General features: G+C 43.5%; 2 protein-coding genes across 3 annotated transcripts in view; both read right to left on the reverse strand.

Annotated features, from left to right (window-relative positions):
- Positions 1-16,601, reverse strand: part of LOC115532067 (uncharacterized) — a 44,381-nt gene extending 27,780 nt beyond the window's left edge. For both annotated transcript variants that reach the window (XM_030341547.1, XM_030341546.1), the window contains exons 1-4: positions 16,520-16,601; positions 11,295-11,393; positions 10,598-10,795; positions 2,018-2,164 (exon numbers count right to left, since the gene is read on the reverse strand). In XM_030341547.1, coding sequence (XP_030197407.1) covers positions 2,018-2,164; positions 10,598-10,795; positions 11,295-11,349 — 400 coding nt within the window. In that variant the 5' untranslated portion in view covers positions 11,350-11,393; positions 16,520-16,601. The remainder of the gene's footprint in view (positions 1-2,017; positions 2,165-10,597; positions 10,796-11,294; positions 11,394-16,519) is intronic.
- Positions 16,602-16,925: 324 nt separating this feature from the next.
- Positions 16,926-21,805, reverse strand: LOC115532068 (transmembrane protein 230). The gene is made up of 4 exons (XM_030341548.1): positions 21,625-21,805; positions 21,066-21,177; positions 18,523-18,645; positions 16,926-18,119 (listed from the first exon to the last, which is right to left on the reverse strand). Exons 2-4 carry the CDS (start codon positions 21,162-21,164, stop codon positions 17,979-17,981), a joined length of 363 nt encoding a protein of 120 aa, XP_030197408.1. The 5' UTR covers positions 21,165-21,177; positions 21,625-21,805; the 3' UTR covers positions 16,926-17,978.
- Between the last annotated feature and the right edge of the window lie 1,804 nt (positions 21,806-23,609).

Raw genomic sequence — 23,609 nt, forward strand, 5'->3', positions numbered from 1 at the left:
GTTGCATAGCGACCGTCGATGCATAGCGGCAGCCAGGAGGGACTACTTTTTTGTATTCTTTAATAAAAACGGCTATTTTGACTTTCTTGGTTTATTTTTAAATGGAGTGTGTCTATGACTTTCGTTTCGCCATAACAGTAACCATTGTATAAAAGCAATAGATCACGCCAGGCTGTGGTATGTGCTCATTATACCACTGTTAAGGGGCGTTGTCCGGCCCCGACGCGCTTAATTATAACACGGGTCTTCTGAATGCCGTGGAACGCTCTGTTCACTTGCATGGGCTCTTCACAACTTCCAGCGGTGAATTCTATTTGATAATTCACCGTTGCTAAGTATAATGGACCGCTGTCAAGGAAAACAAAGGACTTTTTGCCTCTAATGAGGTCTTTAGTATCACTCCGCAAGTAGTCCGATCAACACTACGAATGCTGGTAGCAAATAAATTGTAAAAAGACACACCATGTGAAGTTATTTTTTCGTTTTTGCAAGTAGCCATTACTAATAATACCAATACTCTTTGGCTGGGATAATGAGGCATCAGACAATCAAGTCATTTTAGCCTGAATACATAGGTAAATAGCACCAGAGCCGGTTGTTAGTACCAGTATCAGTATCAGAACGATGACCTGTTGGTTATCGTCGTATAGGCTACACTACGGGATGCATCTGCAGACCACTGCCACATAAATAAAGGCGCAACGCGATATTTATTGCTTAAGATTTGCTGGTGCTGTGGCGAGGTCTTTTGTGTTTTTTGCACTCAAGTGGTCAGCCGTTTTAACTTGCAATTGATAGTCGGTGGAGTCAGTCTCTTGTTGACACAAACTGACTTTGGGTCATTCTTGCTTTGCTTGAATTCTGGAATAATTGTGGGGGGAGTGCATGAGGTTTGGTCAGAATGCCTGATGTAGCCTAGATTGGGTGGAATACTTCTTGTGAATTGAGAACAGCCAGCTCATGATGTGATACAGCGTTCAGCTTTGCAACAAATATTTTTTTCTTTTTCAATCTTGACGACTTTTGTAGTGCTGTGTGTAGCCACATGTTTGCCCCATCTGAACTTAAGCACAGTTATTTTCTTTTCCTAGCTCCTCTTGTTTATGTTGATAGCTTATCCATGTCATGTCACGTTGTCAACATTGGATGCATGGAGCAGAACATAGTGGGTCATATGTCCGATGCATTTTGGAAACGTGACAGACAGATTTTGTCCAAATGCGTCTCTGTCCCCAGCACATTTCAAACCAAACTGATGCCCATGTGTGTTCTCCACCTGATGGCAATGCTGATGACCGGGTTATTTCCTTGTTTGTGTGTTTCATATTCGTTTTGACTACAGTTGTGAAACAAATGAGCCCCTCAGGGACACAACTCGCTCTACTCTCTCAACTCCGAGGTGCTAAACCAGCGACATGCGACCCCCAACTTCTCACACGCTGGTCCATCTGCTTCCCCCCACGCATCGGTTCAACCCAGCCAGCGCCCGTAACATCAACGTCCCACTGAACGTATGCACTCCCTGCCAAGAAGTTACCAGTGGCTACGAATAATTAGTCTGTCAAACCTTTTCATTTATTTACTGTCCTTTTCAAAAGTATCATCAAATATTAATCTATTCAATTCATAACTCAGCCAACAACCTCGCAACCCCAATTTGCAAATAAGGTGACCCTGAGTGCTGTCCCGTGCCAGAGGTTGAGCACCCCTGTGTTCACTGTGCCGTTAACCTCGGTCCAGGGCTTCCAATCTCACAACGAAAACTAAACGCTTGGAGCCGGAGGGGCTGCGAGCGAACGTTATCGGCAAGACTACTTAGCATGCTTTGGAGGGAGCCATATTCGCCTCGATAACACGGGTTAGGAGAGACGAGAGACGAGAGAGAGGGAGGGACTTCTGATAAAGGGACATTTAATCTGCTTGTCTTTGCTGGTCTTTGAACAGAGAGGTCGTGGGGCCGGAGGGTTAGACCAGGGGAACCCTCTGTGTCGGGAGCCTCTCTCTCAGCCTACCGTACCGGTGACAGAGAGCTGCGTCCAGTTGCCGCTGCGGGACACGTTGGTGACGTGGTCCAGGAGGAAGAGTTGACACTCGTACGCCCCCTCGTCCTCCACCATCAGCCGCGCCACCCTCAGGGAGGTGCTGCGGACCAAGCTCACTCGCCCTGGGAGAGAGAGGGGGGGGGGGGGGAGAGGACGATGGGCGTAATAGAGAGGTGATGAGAAAAAAGAAAGGGGATAAGAAAGAGAATGAGCAAATAGATGAGGCAGACAGACGGAGACAGAAAAGGCGAGAGGAATTAATTAAATACAAATACAATCAAATTGCTCATTTCATGTCCAAGGTGAAAAGTTCCAGAAACTGTTTGATGAGGACCCATTGAGAAAAGTTAACAAAACCCTAAAAGTCACTACACACAGGCGCGCATGAACACACGCACACACTCACACACCTAAACAAAACGGGTGAAATGTGATCTCCTGGTTGCCAGGTGACAGCTCCCTAGGCAACCACCACGGTGCTTGCTCATCTCTCCCCTTCCCCCTCTAACTCCAACGCTCATTTCTATCTCCTCTTCTCTCTCTAACTATATCCCTCATGTCTCTCTCCTTCTCGGTTCTCTCCCTCAAACTATATTTCTCATGTCTCTCTCTTTCTCCTTCTCTTTCTCTCTCTCTAACGCTATTGCTCATCTCTCCCCTCCTCCTCTCTTGACATCACCGAACCTTTGTTAAAGAAAGGTGTCAAATTGTTCTGCATACAAAAGGTCACAAACGCTCAAACTTTACAGAACAACACCGGACTCTCACTGCCTAAAAAGAAAAAGAAAACCAAACAGCAAAGAATCACCAAGTCAACAGACACGCTGGCTGGATCCCACACACACTGCAGTGCGGTAGTCTCAGCAACACAGGGACGCGAGCGTTGCCGTGGCAATTGTCGTTCGCTGGTTTTGTTGAGTTTCCGCTGAGCGGCTGATCGATGACCGCTTAGTCCTGAATTGATCACAGTGACTGATTTGAGATACCGATCCTTAATGGGCAGGCGAGGGTGAGCGAATCTTGCTCAAGGATGCCTGCAGGTGGGACGCAAACACAGGGGTTCAAACCCGGAATCTTGTAGATGGAAGTCAAACTCATTAGCCACTGGACTCCCCTGCCTGAGTGACGATATGGAGCTACGAGAGCAAGTGCAACTCCCAGCTCTGAACGGTGACCATCCCGTCCTGCCACGACCCAGGAAGTGGACCAGGAAGTGGCAGAGACCCAGGGAGGGGCATTTGGGTGTTGTGCCAGCGACAGTGCGGTCCGTTTTAACTTTCCCAGTCCGCCAGAGGGGACTGAATCCACACAGATGGGAAGGGAGGGGAGGGGAGGGGAGGAGAGGAAGGGGAAGCTGGACAAAAAACACACAGCGTGTTGTTTCACAGGGGGATTAAGGTGGGTCCAGAGCGGTGAACTTTGACCCCGCCGGGGTGTTTTTTTCCCATGTTCAGTGTTTGCTTTATTCCAGCTCATTGGCAAGGCGGGCTCGCTGGCGATGGTGTGGCTGTGTCACGATATCACCTCAGGAAACACCAAAAGCCTTAAAGCGCAGGGAGTGCGATTTTCGGTTCATATTTGTCGCTCAACCAAAAATAGAAAAAGGAATCATATTGTATTAATGGAGCAGAGGCACACCAAGCGTGAATGTAGCGGGATGAACTTTTTTCGCTCACTTCGGATAGGTCTCAAGAATGAGAGATGGGAAAGAAAGAGAGTTTCCTTGAAGGTGGCTCTAAAAAACTGTTGGGATTACTTTTGACACAACATTTTCTCCAAAAGATGAATTTGTGTCTGTACTCAGATGTGTCCTGACACAGCTTCGGGCTTAAGAGGATTATGCTTGAATTTCGATCTATATATAGTTGTATATTATCATTAGAGCTGTCAGTTAAACGCGTTATTGACGGCGTTAACGCAAACCAATTTTAACGGCGTTAAAAAAATATCGCGCAATTAACGCAATTATTTTATTTAAAAAAAAAAAATAAAAAAAATAAAAAAACTTTGGCTCAAAACAAAGAAGCAGTAGCCTGACTGCTATGTTCAAATGACATTTGTTCAAAGCAGTCGTTTAATTGCACTATAGGCTCTTTTTTTGTATCGTCCTGTTTTGATCAGTATATGCCAATGTTGTTATCAGTAAAAAATCATTTGCACAAGGCAAGCCGATGCACTTCACCATGTTGATAAGAGAATTAAAATGAGAAGAATTATGAGACAAAAAAATCAAGGGATATTTAGCATAGAAAAAGAATTTGCGATTAATCGCGATTAATCGTGAGTTAACTATGACATTAATGCGATTAATCACGATTAAATATTTTAATCGCTTGACAGCGCTAATTATCATACATGTTCCAGGCACTGCAGCCAATCACATGGCTTTACAGGTAACGTGGTACCTGCCTTGCTCAAAGGCATGATCTTGCCATGAGGAACCAAGGATCAAACAGAAGACCGTCTCAACGTGTTAATCATTCAGCAGAGGCCCGACAGTGAATACAGATACATGACATTGAACAGATAGGGGTTAGGAGGCATATTGTTCTAGGAGGCCTCTTGTTTAGGATGTGAGAATAGGAAATTGGGGATCCAACCCAGAACATTATGGCTATGAGTAACCAGAGAGCGGGCGAAAGAGACAGAGAGAGGGAATGGGAGAGGACAGAGGGAGAAGGGACCAGCCCAATCCAAAGACGGTGATGTAATCGTACACATGCATTAAGGCCGGAGGAGGATTTGAATGGGAGGTAAATTCAGAGGGTTACTCAGACCGAACAAACAAAAGAGGAGAGAGAGAGAGAGGTGGAGAGAGGAGGGAGGTTGGTGGACAGAGAGACGGAGGAAAAGAGAAAAGGAGAAAGAGAAGGGGAAATGGAGCCAGAGTCAACGTAGCAAGGGACAATGTAGAAAGGTCACCAAAAGTTGGAGACAGAAGAGGGAAAACTAAAATAATGACCAAAGTTAGATACCCTCTGTGAATCCCCATATGTATGTTTGTCGATATATGTGTGCGTTTTTTACCGCAGTTTGTGCGTGCCATTGATTCACACTACTCTTCATCGTCCTACTGTGTGTGTGTTTGTGTGTGTGTGTGTGTGTGTGTGTGTGTGTGTGTGTGTGTGTGTATGTGTGTGTGTGTGTGTTTGTGTGAGTAGGTGTGTGTGTACGTGTGTGTGTGTGTGTGCTTACACTTCGAGAATAACATTAACAGATCAAGCCTAATGGGTTTAGAAAAGCTTAGCATTTTTAGTTTGTCATTGTCGTTGTAAATACAAATGCCGCTCTAGCTCCCTCTCAAAAGGAGAGGTGAAACCAAACAAAACCCTTTTCAACGCGGATATTACATTACCTACGCTTTTAATCAGTTAAAGCAAATTGTTGGGGAATTGCATTCTAATTGCTTTTGTCTCCTGATACATCGATACATGTGGTTAAACAGAACCGGTTGCTGAAAATGATCCCTATGCCCGCCTCCACCACTTACAAAGTTTTGACAAAAGAGCACTCAATTTCCACTCCACCTCCTCCTCCCCTACCTCTACCTCCTCCTCTTCCTCCTCCTGCTCTCATCCGATCCGCCTCTGTGGGTTACCTCTCCATTAAATTACCTGCCTCTCACAAAGGCAGTACTATCTCTCTAGAGCAGGCCGGTTCTGTTCTGTTCGTTAAATATCCAAATAACTTGAAGGCACCGCAAGAACACCAAACGGCACCTCGAGTTCTGAGCTACACGCTCTGAAGACTTCCTCCTGACGTCCTCGACGTGCGTCTAAAAGAGAACAGTCCGTTCTTCAGTCGCCAAACTCTATGAATTTCGGATTGTTTTGATCTTTAGCGATATTTACTTAATTACCTATAATGGCTGATGCAAATGTGGCACTTTGCCCCTGAATTTCCCTTTGGCAGAATTCACTTATGCACACTCGAACGCACACACAGCAACACACACACGCACACCATAACACACACAAACGCACGCACAACTGATGTCGGCAGCTTACCTGGTGTGCATGATGAGATGCTCTAACCCTCCCTGCTACGTCTCCACTACATCGTGTCAAAGTGACAGAACTACATTGAACCAAACAGCTGCACTCATAGAAAATAAACAGGCATTCGTAATAATCCACAATCATTCGTGTTTTTTTTCGAGTTGCATGTCAATGAAACCGCCTACAGTGGGGGCGGACACATAATAACCCTATGTCTATAAATGTCTGAACATAAAAAAAATTCATATTCAAATAATAATCACTGGTTGTCTGTCAAATGAAGCAGCACACTGCTGGCTGACACAACGCTATATCTATAAATGTCTGACCATTTAAAAACAAACTATTCAAATAATAATATCAACGGAAAGTAACTTCTGATGTCTATTTACTTTGTTCAGTTTCAACATATTTCATCATTGATAAATATTATCTCACATTGCACATTTCCTTCAGCTATTTCTTACAACATGTATTAATGCATTTATGTATTCAGACCAAAGGCCTGAACTGATTACATATCGAACTCGCTGCAGACGCATAATGATTGCTTGTTTGAGAGAATTCAAAAAACGTATCGCAACACAATACAGTTTCATATTTTTCAGAAAGACGCCTTCGTTCGCTCGCCTGAAGGCTAAGGCACATCAACGCCTCCTCCGTTGTTAAATGTCTACAGCGCTGGGTTTCAGTCGAGTGACAAAAGAGGACCGGAGCAGATAAGGTTTCAGTCTTCGTCGTTCGTTGGTCCACTCGGCTCGATCACGCGTGATGGTTTGAAATAGGAACCATCCCGGCTAGCTCAAGAGACCGAGAGCAAGGTCTCTATTGTCATGACAGAACAAGCTGCCACTGTGGCAAACAGCGGCAGCTTGGGGTGGGGGGGGTCTCTTGCGCAAACAAGAGACCCTCCTGCAAACTTTTCAAGCTAATCCACAGCACAAATAAGAAGACACACTAACTATGCAGGTTAACTGTGGATGTGTGGTGTCAACCACCACACATCTGAGGATTTGTATGGTACCAAGCTAGCTAGCTAACAAGGGGATTTATCCAGCTGTATTTGTCTTGTTTACTCGTCACAAGCTGTGTGTACTGAACCCACCAGGGAGACAGACAGAGAGAGAGAGAGCCGATGCTAACCTCTCTGATCTTTTTTTAACCCCATTAAAGAAAAGCAGACACACAGAAAAAGGCCAATCCTTTCCACAGGGCAGGGCATAGTGTGTGTAGGGAGTGTGCGTTTGAATACATAGTCCACACAGTGCGGCAGAAACTGGTGTCGCATCCAGAATGGCAAAGGAAGTGTTTGTCGTTGTTGTTGCCAGCAGAAGTGACACTTTCATTAGTTTACGCAAACACACACATGTACAAACAAACACACACACCAGACAAATATACACATATAGACGCCCACCCACACACTTAAATACAAGTCAATATACATACACATACACACACACACACACACGCACACACACACACACACACACACACGAGTATAAATAAACCCACACACATAAATACAATTACACACACCTTTGTTTGACTACAAGCCTAATCGCCCCAATCAGAGGCTTCAGCATTTGGCGAGCAGCTCGAATGGAATTCCTAAGTAAGCGTTAATAACAGGTTAGCAACAGGTGGACACCAGGACAGAACCCTGACGCAGGACCTGTGGGGCTGAGGGCTCAGCCAAGCTTGAAGATAACCGAACACATCCACGGCCCGAGGAAGTGAAACCCACACCGGTCTCCGCCGAGCCCACCACACATCCTTTGTATCCCATGATGCACCTGTCCCTCCTTATTCAACAGCTCCTACCTGTGAGAACGCTTGCGGGGCCGTACAATAGCTGCTTTGTCCACCGTTGCTGGTTAGTAAGAAAGTGGCGGTTGGGTTTGTCAAGGCGTGTATTGTTACTTGAAAGCCTTGAAAAGCCTTGAAAGCCAAGATAATTCATAAGCATTCCGTCTCTTTTATGTACAAGAAAGACGCATGTGTATCTTTGGTGATTGTCTTTTAGTTTGTACATTTTAGACATTTTTGTTTGTCGCTGGCATGTCTGGTGTCCAAAGTGACCGTCACATGCTTAACTTGTGAACTTCAGCCACCAACTGCTGTCACGTCTTATCGCGGAAGCAATAAAGTGTTGTTTCACTATCTTGAAAAGTGGCTTGAGAGGTGACATCATTCTCTCTGTCAACAAGCAGTCTTTACGAGCTCAGGGCCGTCATCAGAGTACACCTGGCCCTGTACAGCCCGGTTGCCAAGGTTTTACACCCATTTTATAGCCATGTAAATGTACTGTATCATATTTCCTTGTCTGGGTGGTAAGGGTGTGGCAGAGGTTCGTGGTGATACTGTCTATCTGTGTGTGTGTGAGTGAGTGATCGGTGAGTAAGTTTGTATATGTGTGTGTTTGGTGAGTGTGTGTGTGTGTGTGTGTGTGTGTGTGTGTGTGTGTGTGTGTGTGTGTGTGTGTGTGTGTGTGTGTGTGTGTGTGTGTGTGTGTGTGTGTGTGTGTGTGTGTAAGTGTGATTGCCAGTGCAGGCAGAGAGGTGAATGCAGCTTTCCTCCAATGGTAAACAAATATGAAAGCCAAGTCAAGGGGTGGAACCGGGCTTCACCAAAAGCCGAGCAGCTTTGATATGAGGCATTTGGGAAGGCCGTGGTGAACAGGTACTCTGCTTACTGTGGGTTGAACAGGCCTCCAAGAGACAGGAGCTGCCCAGCTTTCTGACAGAAGATTTATAGCACAGACTTATTTTTATCCACGTGCATCCGATGAAACTGATCGCCCAAGGACCCAGAAATATATCCTGGCAATGGACTCAAGGCATAATCTAAAACGATATTCCACAAATAAACCCTCAAACACCGTTCTCCTCTAGAAAGACCATTTGAAGCATTGCATCATTAACGTATTCTTCTTCTTCTTCTTCTTTTTCTTTGATTTTCCCATTCAAAATCGAAGTGCACTAGCAGAACCCCAACAGAGGATTCGGAAAGTCCCGGCACATTGGTGCTCGATCGTTGTTGTTTTTCTTTATTTTCTGGGTGGCCGGCTAATCGTAAAAAAGAGGGAGGGGAAAATAGGGGGTTGAGACTCAAGCCACACAAGGCCTGTTCCACCTTTGTCCGCATTGCCCCCATTGTTCTTCCAACGTTAAAGAACAACTGCGGTGAAACAAAGGGTATTCCCGACCACAGAGGCTCGCTCTCGGCTCCCCGCAGAACCGGGCGATGAACAATGGACGCCAGCGCAACAATGGAGGGTGATGAAACCCAAGAGATGCCAGAGGGCCCGCGCGGCCTTGTGAGAGCCGCACCCTCCGAGTAGGCTCTCGAGACGAGACACCCAGGATAAAGGAGACCATGGGTGTAACCATGGGAACTGGACTCCCCTATGTTCCCTAACGTAATGCAAAATGTTAAAGTTGCAAGGATTTCACTAGGTCAGAGTCGAAGCTTTGAAGTCCGTTAATTTACGAGGTGTTACTGACACCTAGGATATACTTCTATGGAGAATGAGCAACAGCGACGATAAAGACCATTGAGGAGGACGTCAGGGGGCCATGAGTAGCTCACGAGTATGGTCACAAGTAGGCTTCAGACATTGTGTATGAAACCCAGAAGAACCACTTGGGCTGAGTCGTGAAGCCCATAACCATGCAAGAGTTTGCCTTTCCACAGTTCTCGCTGGCACCCGGATCTTTAATCCTGGAAACGATAGTTACTTTGTTTCGTAATCCGTTAAATATAACCTCTGAACTGCTGGGGAAAGCCTCCTTTATATATTCTTCTGAGAATGGCTTTCCGTGTTTAGCAATTCACTGAGTGACTTCATAGCTACCTTCTCTAGCTTGTTTTTTGGCAGCTCATAAGGTGGTACACACTGCTATGCTCCTGGTACTGGACCACTGCCTTCGTTTATTGATTCAATCCATCCGCCTCACATTCAAAATTCTTCTTGTGTCTTGTTTCAGAAGGACGTCATACACCGGAAGTTTAGACAGTCAACAACTTTACAGCAAAGTACGCACACAACTCCTGTCCTTTTGTGGAATAAATCCAAATGAGCTTGTCCAAGTTATTACACAACCTACTTTTTCATGTACTGTCTTTATCAACTTAGATATAATAAAACAACAAAGATAGCTATCAAACTAGTGGTATCAGCTCCCGCGCGGTAGAACCATTATAAACCTTTGTGTTGTTTGAGACTAGTTCATTAGTTTAGTATTGTTTCAAAACTAATAATAATTTTGTTAACCATTATACATTGTCCCTGTTTGTGCTTACTCCATAGATATATTTTCAAATGGCTCCTCCGGGCAGTGTAAGGCCCAATCCCATTTGTACCCCTTCCCCTTACCCCTTCAAAACAAGTGTGAGGGGTAAGGGGAAGGGGTAAGGGCTAGAAATGGGATTGGGCCTAAATGTCCTCGCGGGCCCGTTATGGCACGCGTACCATAGGTTGCCGACCCCTGCACGAGATTATCTTGGCGCCATATATACATTAATTAAAAAAAAAGAAGAGTGAGCAAGCTTTACCTTCATACTCGGGGTGCACGCGAGAGGCGTGCGCTCCAAAGCTCATCAGAACAGGGGTGTCGTACCCCCGCCGGACCCACTCCACCATCCGGGGGGAGGCTGACCCGGGGCTGCTGGGGCCAGACGGCAGGCTGCAGTCAAGCTCCACTACCCCCCCCTCCCGTCCATGGACCGCTGGGCTCCAGCCCCGACTCACGTCTGGAACAGAGGGGCAGAGAAACATCGACCTGTGAGTCCGGTTCTGTACCTGAGCCGAACCCATGTGGTTGCATAGACCAGGAAGCACTTTTTATTCTGGTGGACAGAATATACAACAATAGGACACGAACGGAGATGAATATCTTCTCTGCGCGATAAAGATGAATAACGACACAGGATTTGTAGGTCATATGCCTGATGGCATTTTAACTAGACCCTACACATTATCATTATTGTTTGAACGCTTTTGTGTGTATTATTCATGGTATAACCCTGGTCATGATGGAATTCAAGACCCCGCTACGAAAGATACATTCCATCAATTCGATCAAAGAAGCCTCTGTGGGTAGTAGTATTATGCACACAGTATTATGCGTGTACACATCTGTATGTATACGTATGTATGCACATAATGTGAACTGCATGGGAAATATAGCTATCTTATCGAGTGTGGCTGCAAGCTTTGTAAATCAGAGGCGCCGATGTGATTGATACTCACAGAACATGCAGAACAACGTGACCAGTGTGAGCGTGGGTTGGTCTGGCTGTGCCATCTCCGTCTCTTGTCAGATCTCATATGATTGGCAGCATGTCCAATCTGTCAGTCAGAGAGACAAAACACATTCATTCCCCTGTGCGATGCACACTATTCCTCAGGGCGAGATAGACTAGAGTAGCGGCGAGGGTCTTTGAATCCCAGATGAGAAGTACTGGGATTAAACCCGATGGTCCGCAGGATATATTACCTCTTACCTGTGTGATGATGACATGAGTCTGATATCGCAAAAGGTACTTGTTTAGATTCTGAATTTCAAAACTTTAAATATTGGTATCCCTGAGCAAGTTGGCCTAATACTACCTGCTCCTTGATGACCGTTTGTATTGTCTAGCCCCTACCTCATCCTCAATTACATTTCTGTACACAATCTGACAATAACAACGATCTACCTTCTCCTTAATGACCTGTCAATGTATTCACTGTCGTACCCCTACCTTCTCCTTAATGACTTGTCTCTGTTTTCACTATCTAACCCCTATACCTGCTCCTTAATGACAGGACACTGTATTCACTGTTTTACACATGTCTTCCCCTTATTGACCCGTTTCTGTTTTCAGTGTCTAACTCCTACCTGCACCTTAAAGAGCGGTCTCTGTACTCACTGACACCCCCAAACTGCTCGATAATGACCTCTGACTCACAGAATGTTCTGTCGCTTTGGATAAAATGGCTGAACAGGTAAACAAGGGCACCTGGGATGATACATCTGCAAAAATCTCACACTGCCGCTCCTGCTGAAAAATGAAAAGCAAAGAAGCCCCATTCTGCAATTCCAGCTATCTCCAATAGCTGGAATTGATCCCATGTCATTACAGTAATGGGCCAGTGCCTTCCCTGCCAGAACCCCCCCTGCCAGAACCCCCCATCCCTCCGGTCTCACCGCCGGCCGGGTGGCCTTTTATGGGCCCAAATTTCGGAAATGTCATATAAATCTGGAAGGAGTTGCACATAGCGGAGTGAGATATAAACCAGGGTTGTTCGGGGACCATCGATGCAGTCATGAAACAGGCTACCCACGCCCAGCAGAAGGTGAGCAGATAAGATGGAGGAGTGTGGAGAAGAGTATTGTAGTCCACAGTCAAGACCTGGTTGGGAGCTCTGGAAATGTGTGGCCCTCCTGAACGTTAGACATCTGAAGGAGTCTGTGTAGCAAGAGCTCTTTAGGTAGCAGATGCCTCCATGCCATGCCATGTTTTTAAGGCGGTAACACCTCAGTCATATTCATGCATATTTAGACAGCATTTTGAACGCCGCACAGATTAAAGAGGTAAGTTAGTTACGTTTACACATTTTTTATGCAAATAATTATTGTTTTTAGTCTTTGGGTATTTTCTATTTTTTCTTGAGGAAGACTGGATTGATGCATCTCATTGCCTGTAGTGACTGCTTGTATTTCCATTAATGTTTGCATGACAATAAATGTGAAACTTGGGAGGCATCGTGCAGACATTTGGGGATCATACACGATATCTTTCTACCTAGAAACTACCTACCTAGCAAGTACGCTATCCCGAAGTACAACTACAACTCTAGGAGAGGCATTTTTTAAACCACCCCAACAAGGATATGTATTCTGCGTCAGAGAATGGCTTCCGATCAGGCTGGGAGTGGACAGGAAGTGTGATAAACCCTTCATCCTCAGCCAAAGCCTGTGCTAGCATTAGCTCACAACGGCACTGCTGTAGCAGCCTCATTAAGCTAACTTAATTACACACGCTGAAGAGCTAAAGCTAGCGCCAGAGAGCGGGAGGAACGCCAGCGACCAAATCCTTGGAGCACGTGTCAGGTCATGTATGTGCACATGTGGAAGGGTGACAGAGGATATATGCTTGAAGTAATGGATAGGCCTGGTGCTTTGTGACTCCATATGTGTGTGTGACTGTGTGTCCGTTTGTGTTGGATAGAGGGGGGGGGGGGGGAGGTTAGTGTGCCTAATCATAACCAACTTCCTGAAGCAACAGATCAAGAAATATGTCCTTGGTAAGCGCGATTGTATCTCAGCTAACACAACTGTCTCTCAGCTAACACGGCCTCTCAGCTGACACTATTGTTCCTCAGCTAACACAACTGTCCCCAGCTAACACAACTGTCTCTCAGCTAACACGGCCTCTCAGCTGACACTATTGTTCCTCAGCTAACACAACTGTCCCCAGCTAACACAACTGTCTCTCCGCTAACACAACTCTCCCCCAGCTTACACAACTGTCTCTCCGCTGACACAACTGTGTCTCAACTAACACTAGTGTATCTCAGTTTACACAACTGTCTCTAAGCCAACACCTCTCAGCTAATACTGGTGTACAATGATCCAAACAGCTTGAAACCCCAGTATAGAGCACTGTACCACCCAATACTGGTCCATCATAAATATAAAAAGCCTGTGAGCAGCACTAGCCCAAGGCTAGTCACATAGTTTATGTTTGACTTCCAATGGAATAGACTGCAATCTGGACACAGAAATGCAGTTCTACTGCTGCTGCTGTATCGGGAGAGTCTGTGTTGAAACAAACTCAGGGTTTTGTCGGTTCAGACTTTGCACCTGCCATGGAATAACAAAAAGGCCATAAACCTATATGATTAGGGTGGAGAGAAATGAATGCTGCACGTAATGCAATGTAATAAAAACATTGCAACATTTCCTTGTGTCAGGAATGAAAGGTAATGCAATACAATTATTAGGATTCTCACATGATTATTAACTGCCGGGTGAGTTAACAAGGTTGTCAAAGCGCAATTCAAATGCCCTGCCTTTTCTTTAACTGGTTGAAAACCCGATGGTTGGACAGAATTGCATTCGACACAAGGTTGGTTATATCAACAGCAGCATGAAAAACTGACTGGATTTTTTTTTTTTGTGGCTGTTAGAAAGGACACTGTTGGGAGTCCAGTGAGCTGTCAAAGCACTGGAGTGTATCAGAGCTGATGAGAGAGAGAGAGAGAGAGAGAGAGAGAGAGAGAGAGAGAGAGAGAGAGAGAGAGAGAGAGAGAGAGAGAGAGAGAGAGAGAGAGAGAGAGAGAGAGAGAGAGAGAGAGAGAGAGAGAGAGAGAGAGAGAGAGAGAGAGAGAGAGTTGGGGAGGGAGAGACAGAGGAGTGGAGGAGATAGGGAGAGAGAGAATGGTGGAGATATAGAGTAGGGGAGGAAGAGACAGAGAGAGTGGGGGGAGAGAGAGAGAGTTTGTATTTTTAAGTTGATTTTACAAACTCTTATTAATAGATTTGAATGCAATATTTCAATGTTAAACACAGCTTTTTACACATGTACTTCATTCTTCAACATCATTAATTGTACGTACAGTATTATGAAACATATGTTTCCCTTGCCAATAAAGGCCCATTGAATTGAACTTGTTTTAACTTAATTTAAAGAGAATACTAGAGAAAGTAGGAGAGAGGCAAAGTATGACAGAGAGACACAGAAAGAAGAGAGAGGTGGAAAGACTGAGTGACTGAGAGACACGGAGAGTAAAGGAAAGGTATAAAGAAAGTAGTGAGGGAGAGTGGGAGAGAGATGCAGCAGCAAAAAGGGTAGACAGGTGAAAAATACATAACAGAGTAAGAACAAGAGATGAAACTATGAGAGGAGACAGGCGTATCTGGAAGGGAAAAATAACCAGGAAGGGAAAAATAACACATTGTTAAAGCCCCGGGTAGAATTTATGTTTTCTCTTTCAATCAAACTCAACTCTCACTCAAATAGGTTCCACAAACACACACTACAATTGATTCAGCCCAGCCATGGTAACACACGGTCCCTAGACAGATCCCCCTGCCTGAGACTCACACACAATAACATGCAGTGGCACTAGCTTTAAGTGATCATGTAATAACAGCAGAGGCTATGATACACTGCTAAGTAACACAAGAGACTGTTCTCGCCGTAAATATGAAATAGAAACATGCCAACATACGGTTTCAGGTCTGCTGGAGGGGAATTCAGAGGGAATTTAGTGCTACCAGGTAACTCAACTATTCACAAACCACTGCTGCCCTTGCCAAATCCTTTACACTTGTGTTTTAAAGCTTCAGTTTCCCAATCTTTGTATTTTTATTTGGCTGCTTTCATTAAATACAAATGGTACTCGAGTATGGCGAGACCATTGAGGTGTTTTTAAATAGTCCTTAATTAAAAAGATTTCTTACTGGGGGAAATTTTACGATGTCCTTGGATTAAATTCTGTTTAATATGTAATTTAAAATGGAATTAGGCCAGGGACTTAAAACAATGTATTGCAGGCCACATTCAAATTTTTTTAATCTAACTCAGTAAAACATAGAATATTGATCATCTCAGAAAACAAGTTGATCAAAGCAAGCAAGAAATGCTCCAAAAATCAGGAAAGATATCATCCTCCACAGGGGAATTGATTGTGTTTTCTACTCCGCTTTTTACTGATCCAACGCTAATTAGACATCGAACAGTCTATGTCATCGCACAGATCCTATCTGCCACCAGTAAACAAGATTAAAAAAATCGCCAGTGTAAATTCAAAATCGATACAGGATAGGTATTTCCACCTGTAAGAACAGGTACGCCTGACATTTACTTCAAGAAAGATGCATGCAAGTGAAAAAATACATTCAGAAACACATTTCAAAGGAAATAGTCAGGAAAAAACGTACAGGACACCTGTAGGCCTACTAATATCCAGTGACTCAAACCCTAGCCCGTAAAACGAGGGGCTAATTCTTAGCACATTTAATTCAATGCGGCTCTCCACAACAGTATCGATTAAGAGCGCCCAGTAGAACCATGCAGCTTCGTGCATGGCCTTCCTTACCCACTGGCGGTCTAATTAAATGGTGGAGAGGGGTTTTAAATAGCCTGCAGTACGAGAATTTCATTATAAAGTCTATGACTACTTGAAACTAATTCAAACTGAAGGGTAGGCTTTGTGTCTTCGGTTGAAATTTTATCGTTCAAAACTCTGGGAACTTCAATTTAACGTCCTTAGTACTCGGCGGTTACAACGCATCCCTTCTACACGTCCTTCCTACTTCTATTACACACCCGTCTCTCAATAATAAATACACCGAGGACGCTTAGATCTTAGTATATCTGTGTTAGAGCAACTTCCACGCCAAACTTTTTTCAAAAACAATCAACAGGTAATAGCCCAGCCCTTACATATTAAATAAATAAAATAGTTTCCAGTGAGTGACTTACTTGCTTTGCGCTCCGCTGGGTGACTTACTTTGCGCTTTGCTCCATCGCTCACCACCTCCGCCCCCATCCACATCCACCCCCAATCCTGCTCGACCAATCAGGAGTCGCCTTTCCCCCTCAACTCAGTTGGACTTCGAACACATACAAACCCTTCTTGTATTGGGGAGTTGTGTTACCTTTGACTGATAACAGGTTCAACGTATTTAGTCCTTGCACTCTAACCAGCATCACTTCCCACATTGAAGGGAGATTTATTTTTGCATGCGGCATAATTCATGGTCGTAGGTTGGCATAAAAGTTCCCTGACATAGAAATGTGTTTTTGTCCTTGTAACCGCAAGAGGGCCTCCTTAATCTCAATAAAATCTATTGGGGGAAAAAATCCTCTTGTAAAGGAAACGACTCACTGAACTTTCAAATATCTATTTAATTCAAAAGAAATTGGTGTTCTTCGAAAAGTACAAATATTCTGAGGAATATATTACTCAGTCAGTCAAATCTTGTATAACAATTCAAATACAATCATTGCATCAAAGTATTTCTTCAAGCTTTTTCTACAAGCATACTCAACCTCTATTGTATACCAACACTATTGTATGCCTAATAAACACTTCAAATACATAAGATGTTGCGGATCTAAATCCCTGAGGATGGGATATCCGTGGCCTAAGTAGCATCAAGCACATCGTAGCAGTGCATGGTACCATGCAATGCACACTAAAGCCAATATTGCCCTTTTGGGTCAGAGAGCAGCTGATGGTAAACTGCTGTAGGCACGTCGGGTCTCTACCAAGCGTTGCAAACTAAGTGAAGTCTGGGATCTCCAAGATGTGAAGATGATGTGTAGTACAAATTAAAAGATATGCAAACTTGGTCAACTTGTCTGTCATAGCATTAAAGACACGGGCAGGCTGTCAGTTGCCGTTGTTATTGTTAAACCTTTGGAGAGGTGTACGCAATATAAAGCAAAGGCCTCTGTGGACTAGGTACCTACACCCTATGCGTCTATGCAGTAGTATCATTTGGCCATCATATAATATAATATATATTTATATATATATATAGTGCATAACTGAAGCTACCATTTACATCAAATATTTAAATAACAACAGCGAGACTCCCGTGAGTCTGGAATACAGCATTGGTTTTGACGGCCTGAGGGTGGAGGTCAGTTCAAGCCTTGCTACATAATCTGCAACATCTGTAAACTGCACACACGTCACAAAATAACTAGCAGTCTACCAGAGAAACTCCAACGCACCGCACGGTAAGGCGGTACGACACACCAACCAGGGTTTCCTATAGCAAAAGGCTGCCTTGAAACAGAGTAGTCCGAAACAGCCGTATGTGAAATGATCAAGTCAAAGAGGCGCCAAGCCGCGCGGTGCATAGGTTTGGCCAGAGGATTAGCATTAGCATTAGCATGGCATCAGGACATCTACACGACGCTAACACTGCTCTCAATCCCCAAAGTCAGGGATGTCGTCGTAGGAGTAACCACGGTAGCCCTTGGACGCGTAGTAGGCGATCCTCAGGTGGTAGAACCCGGGCAGGAACACCAGCACCCCTATGATGAGGACGGGAATGGTACGGTCCGGATGCTGAAAAGGGGAGGCGGAAGATTGGGGTTTATGTATTGTGATGTTCAGAAAAAAATTGAATATATAATAAGCCGATTTTTATTATTTTATCTTTTGGTCTTCTGTATGTTGATAGAAATGAGTGTCTATGTCACCCCACAAAATAATGGTATTGAAACACTTGCCAAAGAGGAATACTATGCGACTAAGTAGCCTAAAATGGCTCATCCTCTTCTATTTCTATTGATATCGTAGTGGACTGAATCAGGCTGTGATCGACTCTAATGCTAGAACAAGATTTTTGATGGAGAAAGCATTATTGAAACTTATAACTAAGTAAAGATTTCCATTTCCTACTCCAGTGCCTGGTTCTCATGTAATCATTTGAAATGAATGTGTAAGAGGCAAGAGTGTTTACTCCTACCTCAACCTTTATGTATTTTGCAAGCAGAAGGGACCCGATGATGATCAACAAGGCCCCTACTACGAAGAGAAAGGTTGCAAGTGCGATCGCCTTGTAGGGAACTTTAGGAGGGCTCCTCTTGAACTGAACACAAGACACAGAAAGCAATTCAACTTTAGCCATCTACCAAATAACGAAATATTTAAGTTATTTAATATATTTAAAAACACTCCCGTAAGCATATGCATACGTGTTTGAGAAGTCGAAATCATGCAACCAAATCACAAATCAAATCAGCATTTATTATTCTGGTCCGTCCTTAAAGTCATAGTTTGTATTGAATGTCATATCAATTGTCATGATCGATCCAGTAAACAAACTCTCCCTCCATGTCTGACTCGGATTGGAAGTGTTCAACTCATGGCTCAACTACACCATCTGTTGGAGTGTTGGAGCAGTGAATGTGGAGGTGTCACGTCATCAACAAACAAAGATGGAGCGACTTTGAAGGATTAGTTCTGGTTGATTTAGCTTTATTATTCCCACTTGCCCTATTTCCAACACATTTTAATCCAGAGCTATTAGCAGCGTTTCCCAGAATTCAGAAGTGACGCACCAATACATTTTGAGCCAAAAGTAAGTAATATTGCCGAATGGATAGGTATTGAGTCATCTCTGTAAAGAGCAGTGGTTGTTGATTTTATTTTGGTCACATGACCATTTATAGATATAAAAAAAATAGAATTTCAGTACCCAGTGAATCGCCACACTTCAAAGGCTGTTCATATAAAGGACTTTTGAAACCTTAAAACCTTAAAGTGGAAAGGAAGCAATCAAATAAAACATGTCTATAGCACTAGTTAAATATTTAAATATACCATAAATACAAATAAAGTCGGAAATATGTCCCGTTATTCAGAATGAAGCACAAACACGTTGCATTAATTACAATGTTTTCAGCCTGTGCGCCGCCATCTCTGTTTTCAGAATACGATGACGTCACGAGAATGGTTGGTATTAACATTCTATGTTGTTTACATAGCGGCTCATAGCCTCACAGGTAGCTTACTGCCTCAACAAAATGGATATGGACGAATGGGATAGACCCACCAATGAGGGCAGGCATCCAATTGCCTATGCTTTTGAGCCAGTAAGAGAAGTCGGAGTTTTAGTGCCCCCAACAGAGCCTGACTATGGAGGAGAAATAGATGAAGGAGAGAGAGATGTATCTGAGCGCACAGGAAACAATCGGTGGTGCTTGTGTAGGGTTTGTGTCCCTATGTCCACTGACATGGAGAGTGTCTGCTGCCATGAAATGAACCTGTAGTAATGCAGTGTAAGATATGTATATATATTGCACATTATATATTATTACATTATTATATTTTTTATATATATATATAATAATTATTATAATATAATAAGATAAGAAAAGTAAAGTACACGGGTGCAGCAGCTGGGCTCCACGCTGCCTTACAGTTCGTTAATTTCATGATACAAGTAATTGTCGTGCCATTTGGGTGTGCACGTGAATATGCGAAAATAGTGCAACCGACGGTGTTTGCAAATGGATTATTTCCGATAACAATGGATTATCTTGGCGATGGATTAGAAATTATCAAGAGCATGGAGCGAGCTAGTCTGCAAACAAGACAATCTTCAAACAGTGAGTGTACTTGTACTAATTTATCTGTTTCTCTAGTAGTAGAAGCTAAGTGTACCTCTCGTTCCTCTGCCTGGCAAGCACGTTTCTGCGCTCTTTCGCTGCGCATAAGAGCAGCGCCCGGGTCCGATCTGACGGGTATGTCCGTGTCTCCAGCACTATATCCACTTAAATTAAAAATAGTTGGCACAGCATCTGGCTTCAGGCGATTGGTGGGACGGCGAACAAATCTCCCATCTTCAGAAAAAGCTCCCTCTTCGATGTAATCAGCCTCTATAAAGTGGTCGCTACATACTCTCTGCCCTGGTCCCATTGGGGGGCTGAGGCGTTTCAATGCAGCTAACCATCTTCGGAGCACTTCAGGCTTCTTGACGGGAATTACATGGAAATGAACTATTCTACCGCTCTCCTTTAACCGATAAAATTCGTTTGAACAGCCAGGGGCAATACAAAAGGACCCCCCTGTTCTTCTTCCAATATCCGACATGTTTATTTTAAAGAGCCAACCATTCTGATGACGTAGCGCCTGCGTTTTTAAAACATGGCTGCGCCCTAGAGCCGAAAGTCGTTATAAACATGTCATTTTACGGTGAAACTACTTGAATTTCAGTATTGATGAAAATCCATGTGTTTCCAAAAATGAAAAAACAAACAAAAAATTGACACAGTTCTCAGTGCTTCATTTCCACTTTAAAAAAACCTTAAAAATAAATAAAAGCTAAGGAGGCAATTCTGTGCGACTCCAAATGCATATCAGGCAACCCCAAGGGTGGGAAACACTGATATGATATATATAAAACCACAAGTGCCTAGCATTTTAATACACCATTTCATGACATGCATTTTTATTCGTATGCAGTTGACTGCAGACTTCAAAATGTATTTAATTTAAGTTTCTCACCTGTAAGTCTATGTAGCCGTCTTCATCTGCAGCCAACCTGGAATACTTGACCTTGTTGTTGGACGAGCCCCCTCCAAGTACTGCTCTGCTAGGCATCATGGTGGACACACAGCTGAATGGGAAAGAGCATTTCTTCGTAGGCCACCTTCACTTTTTGACATTTGAATGCATTTGCCAATGCAATTTTATTTACAAGCGCCCTGCTTATGGCTGGGAACGAGGTTACTTAACAGCCTATGGAAATACACAGAGTTCTCCACCGGTTGAAGTATTGCATCCTCCCTCTCGCCATCATTGTTAAGTCAACATTAGAAAGTTGACATTTGAGGATCACTGCCATACAACTCAACAACAGTAGGCCTACATTCTCTGGTTTAAGACTAGCAGTTCACTAAATGAGTAACATGACACAATATATAAGACACAACAACCAACATGTGGAGTCAACATAACTACCACAATCGCCAAAAAGGCGAACCACCAAGGTTTATTCTAAGAGCATCAATGTATGCAAATGCAAGCGCCTAACATCAACGGTATGCACAGAAGAACAACCTACCTTTTACAATACCAACAATATAAGGAAACGTGATGACCCTCTGGGGTCTTTGGTGTTAGTTTCTCGGAGTGAAGTGCTGTTCACATGTTCCAGTGTTGTCATTATAGTGTTCATGAGTGTTTGTTGCAGTCTGCGAAGTCGCTGCTGCACAACTTCCTTGTCGCCTGTACACGGCGCATGCGCATATTCACTGAACGTTCACTGCTTTGTCGCTGTTGTATAGTAGGGTCCATTGATTCAATGCATATGAGCATATCCTATATAGCATATTATGCATCATAAAAGCACTCAGGCATCGCATTATCCCGACTGAAAGCAATAACAATGCTGCCATTAAAGCATGTTTTTTTTACCCCTAAAACAATGTATTTAAATATGTGCTCCAGCAGAGGACGCCAAAGTCACATATTCTACTGCGATAAAAAAAGAAAATCACAGAAATCAGATAAAACCATAGGTTTTGCAATCGTTAGAACTAGTTTGCATGATGAACGTCCCTATAAAGCCATATGGATATGGGATTAGTTAATTCGAGATGTCCAACAGAAACCAGGTCTACTCACTAATTGACACTACACCTCGTTCACAGAACTTCATGCATATCTATAATAAATAAAAAAAGTCTTGAAGGACCTGGAGGTTCTCGTGATGTTTCAATGATTTATCATCCATAGACTACTCCGTATATTTCGTCATTCGGATTCGTGGTGGGCGTTGTTGTTGTTGTTGTTTTAACCGGCAGGGGGCGACCTTGACCTGATTTAGCCATGACTCACTTGGAGGCACATCAGAGTGCAATCCGTTTGGGATGAATACCTTGGCTTCGGTCAACATGCTCGGGAATAGTGAAACTGCAAGGTTGGACCACTGAACAAGAACCAAATTCAACATAATGTTCCTCAAATAGGCTTACAAAACTTGAGACACTTTCTGTTTTAATAAAGTGTAAATGTACCACATTTAGGCCTACATACATTCACATAACTTACAATAAAACACACTCACAAATGACTTACAAATACAGATACAAATCTGGTTTCACAACAAATGTATAGGAGGCTAAGTATAGGCCTAAATATCCTGGCAAAGCTTTTTATACAGTAGCCTATATATATTTTTCGAATTCATCTACAGTTTCTTTGAGTACGTTGATACAGGAACTCGGCACAAGTAGTCCGCCTAATACCTCTGACACCCACGCACACGCTATATCACCTGCAAACACATAAATGCAGAGAGGTTTGTGTTTAAATGAGGTGACCAGAATATATTTCCTGCTCCTCTGTCAGGCTTCAGGTAATATCGCTGCCCTGGAGACATGGAAGAGCGTGACCACCAATAGGATATATTCATTTTAGGAAGCATTACTAGATTTCTAGAATTTGCTAACAAGGAAAAACTAGCACTGTCATAAACTGAGTTTGACCAAAAGGAAACTTATTAAGGATGGGAAGGATAGGGTGTGGTCGCAGTAAACAAAATACAGTCTGCAAATCACAAATTCAGATGTTTTGGACAACCGTCTTTTTTCATTCATTATTAGTATTTTCCAGATTCAACAGGCCTACAGATGATTAAGGGCTGTGATTACTGTTGATGGATTGAAATGTCTATATGAGAAAGAAGACATTTTGATCCAGTTGAGGTTAAAATCCTATATTACATAATGTTTATTGCAATAGCATAACAATGAGGTTTAACATTTTGCATGATATTTTGCATACAGTCAACATATCATCTGAAAGAATCAGAACTTAAAGAAAAATATTGAAGATGTACAACTGTCGCACATCTGATGTATATTAAGAACTAATGACCTTATTCAACTAATACATGGACCTCTTGTTCTCAAAGCCATCCATCCTCTGATCTGATGCGGAGCCGGGAATGCCAAGTGAACAAACTGTTCTTTAGGGCCTCCATTGCTTCATTTCGGGGGTAGCTGCACCGAACCCAGGAACTATAAGTCTCAGTAATGGAAACAG

Source organism: Gadus morhua, chromosome 19 (assembly GCF_902167405.1).
Source record: "Gadus morhua chromosome 19, gadMor3.0, whole genome shotgun sequence".
Lineage (NCBI taxonomy): Eukaryota > Metazoa > Chordata > Actinopteri > Gadiformes > Gadidae > Gadus > Gadus morhua.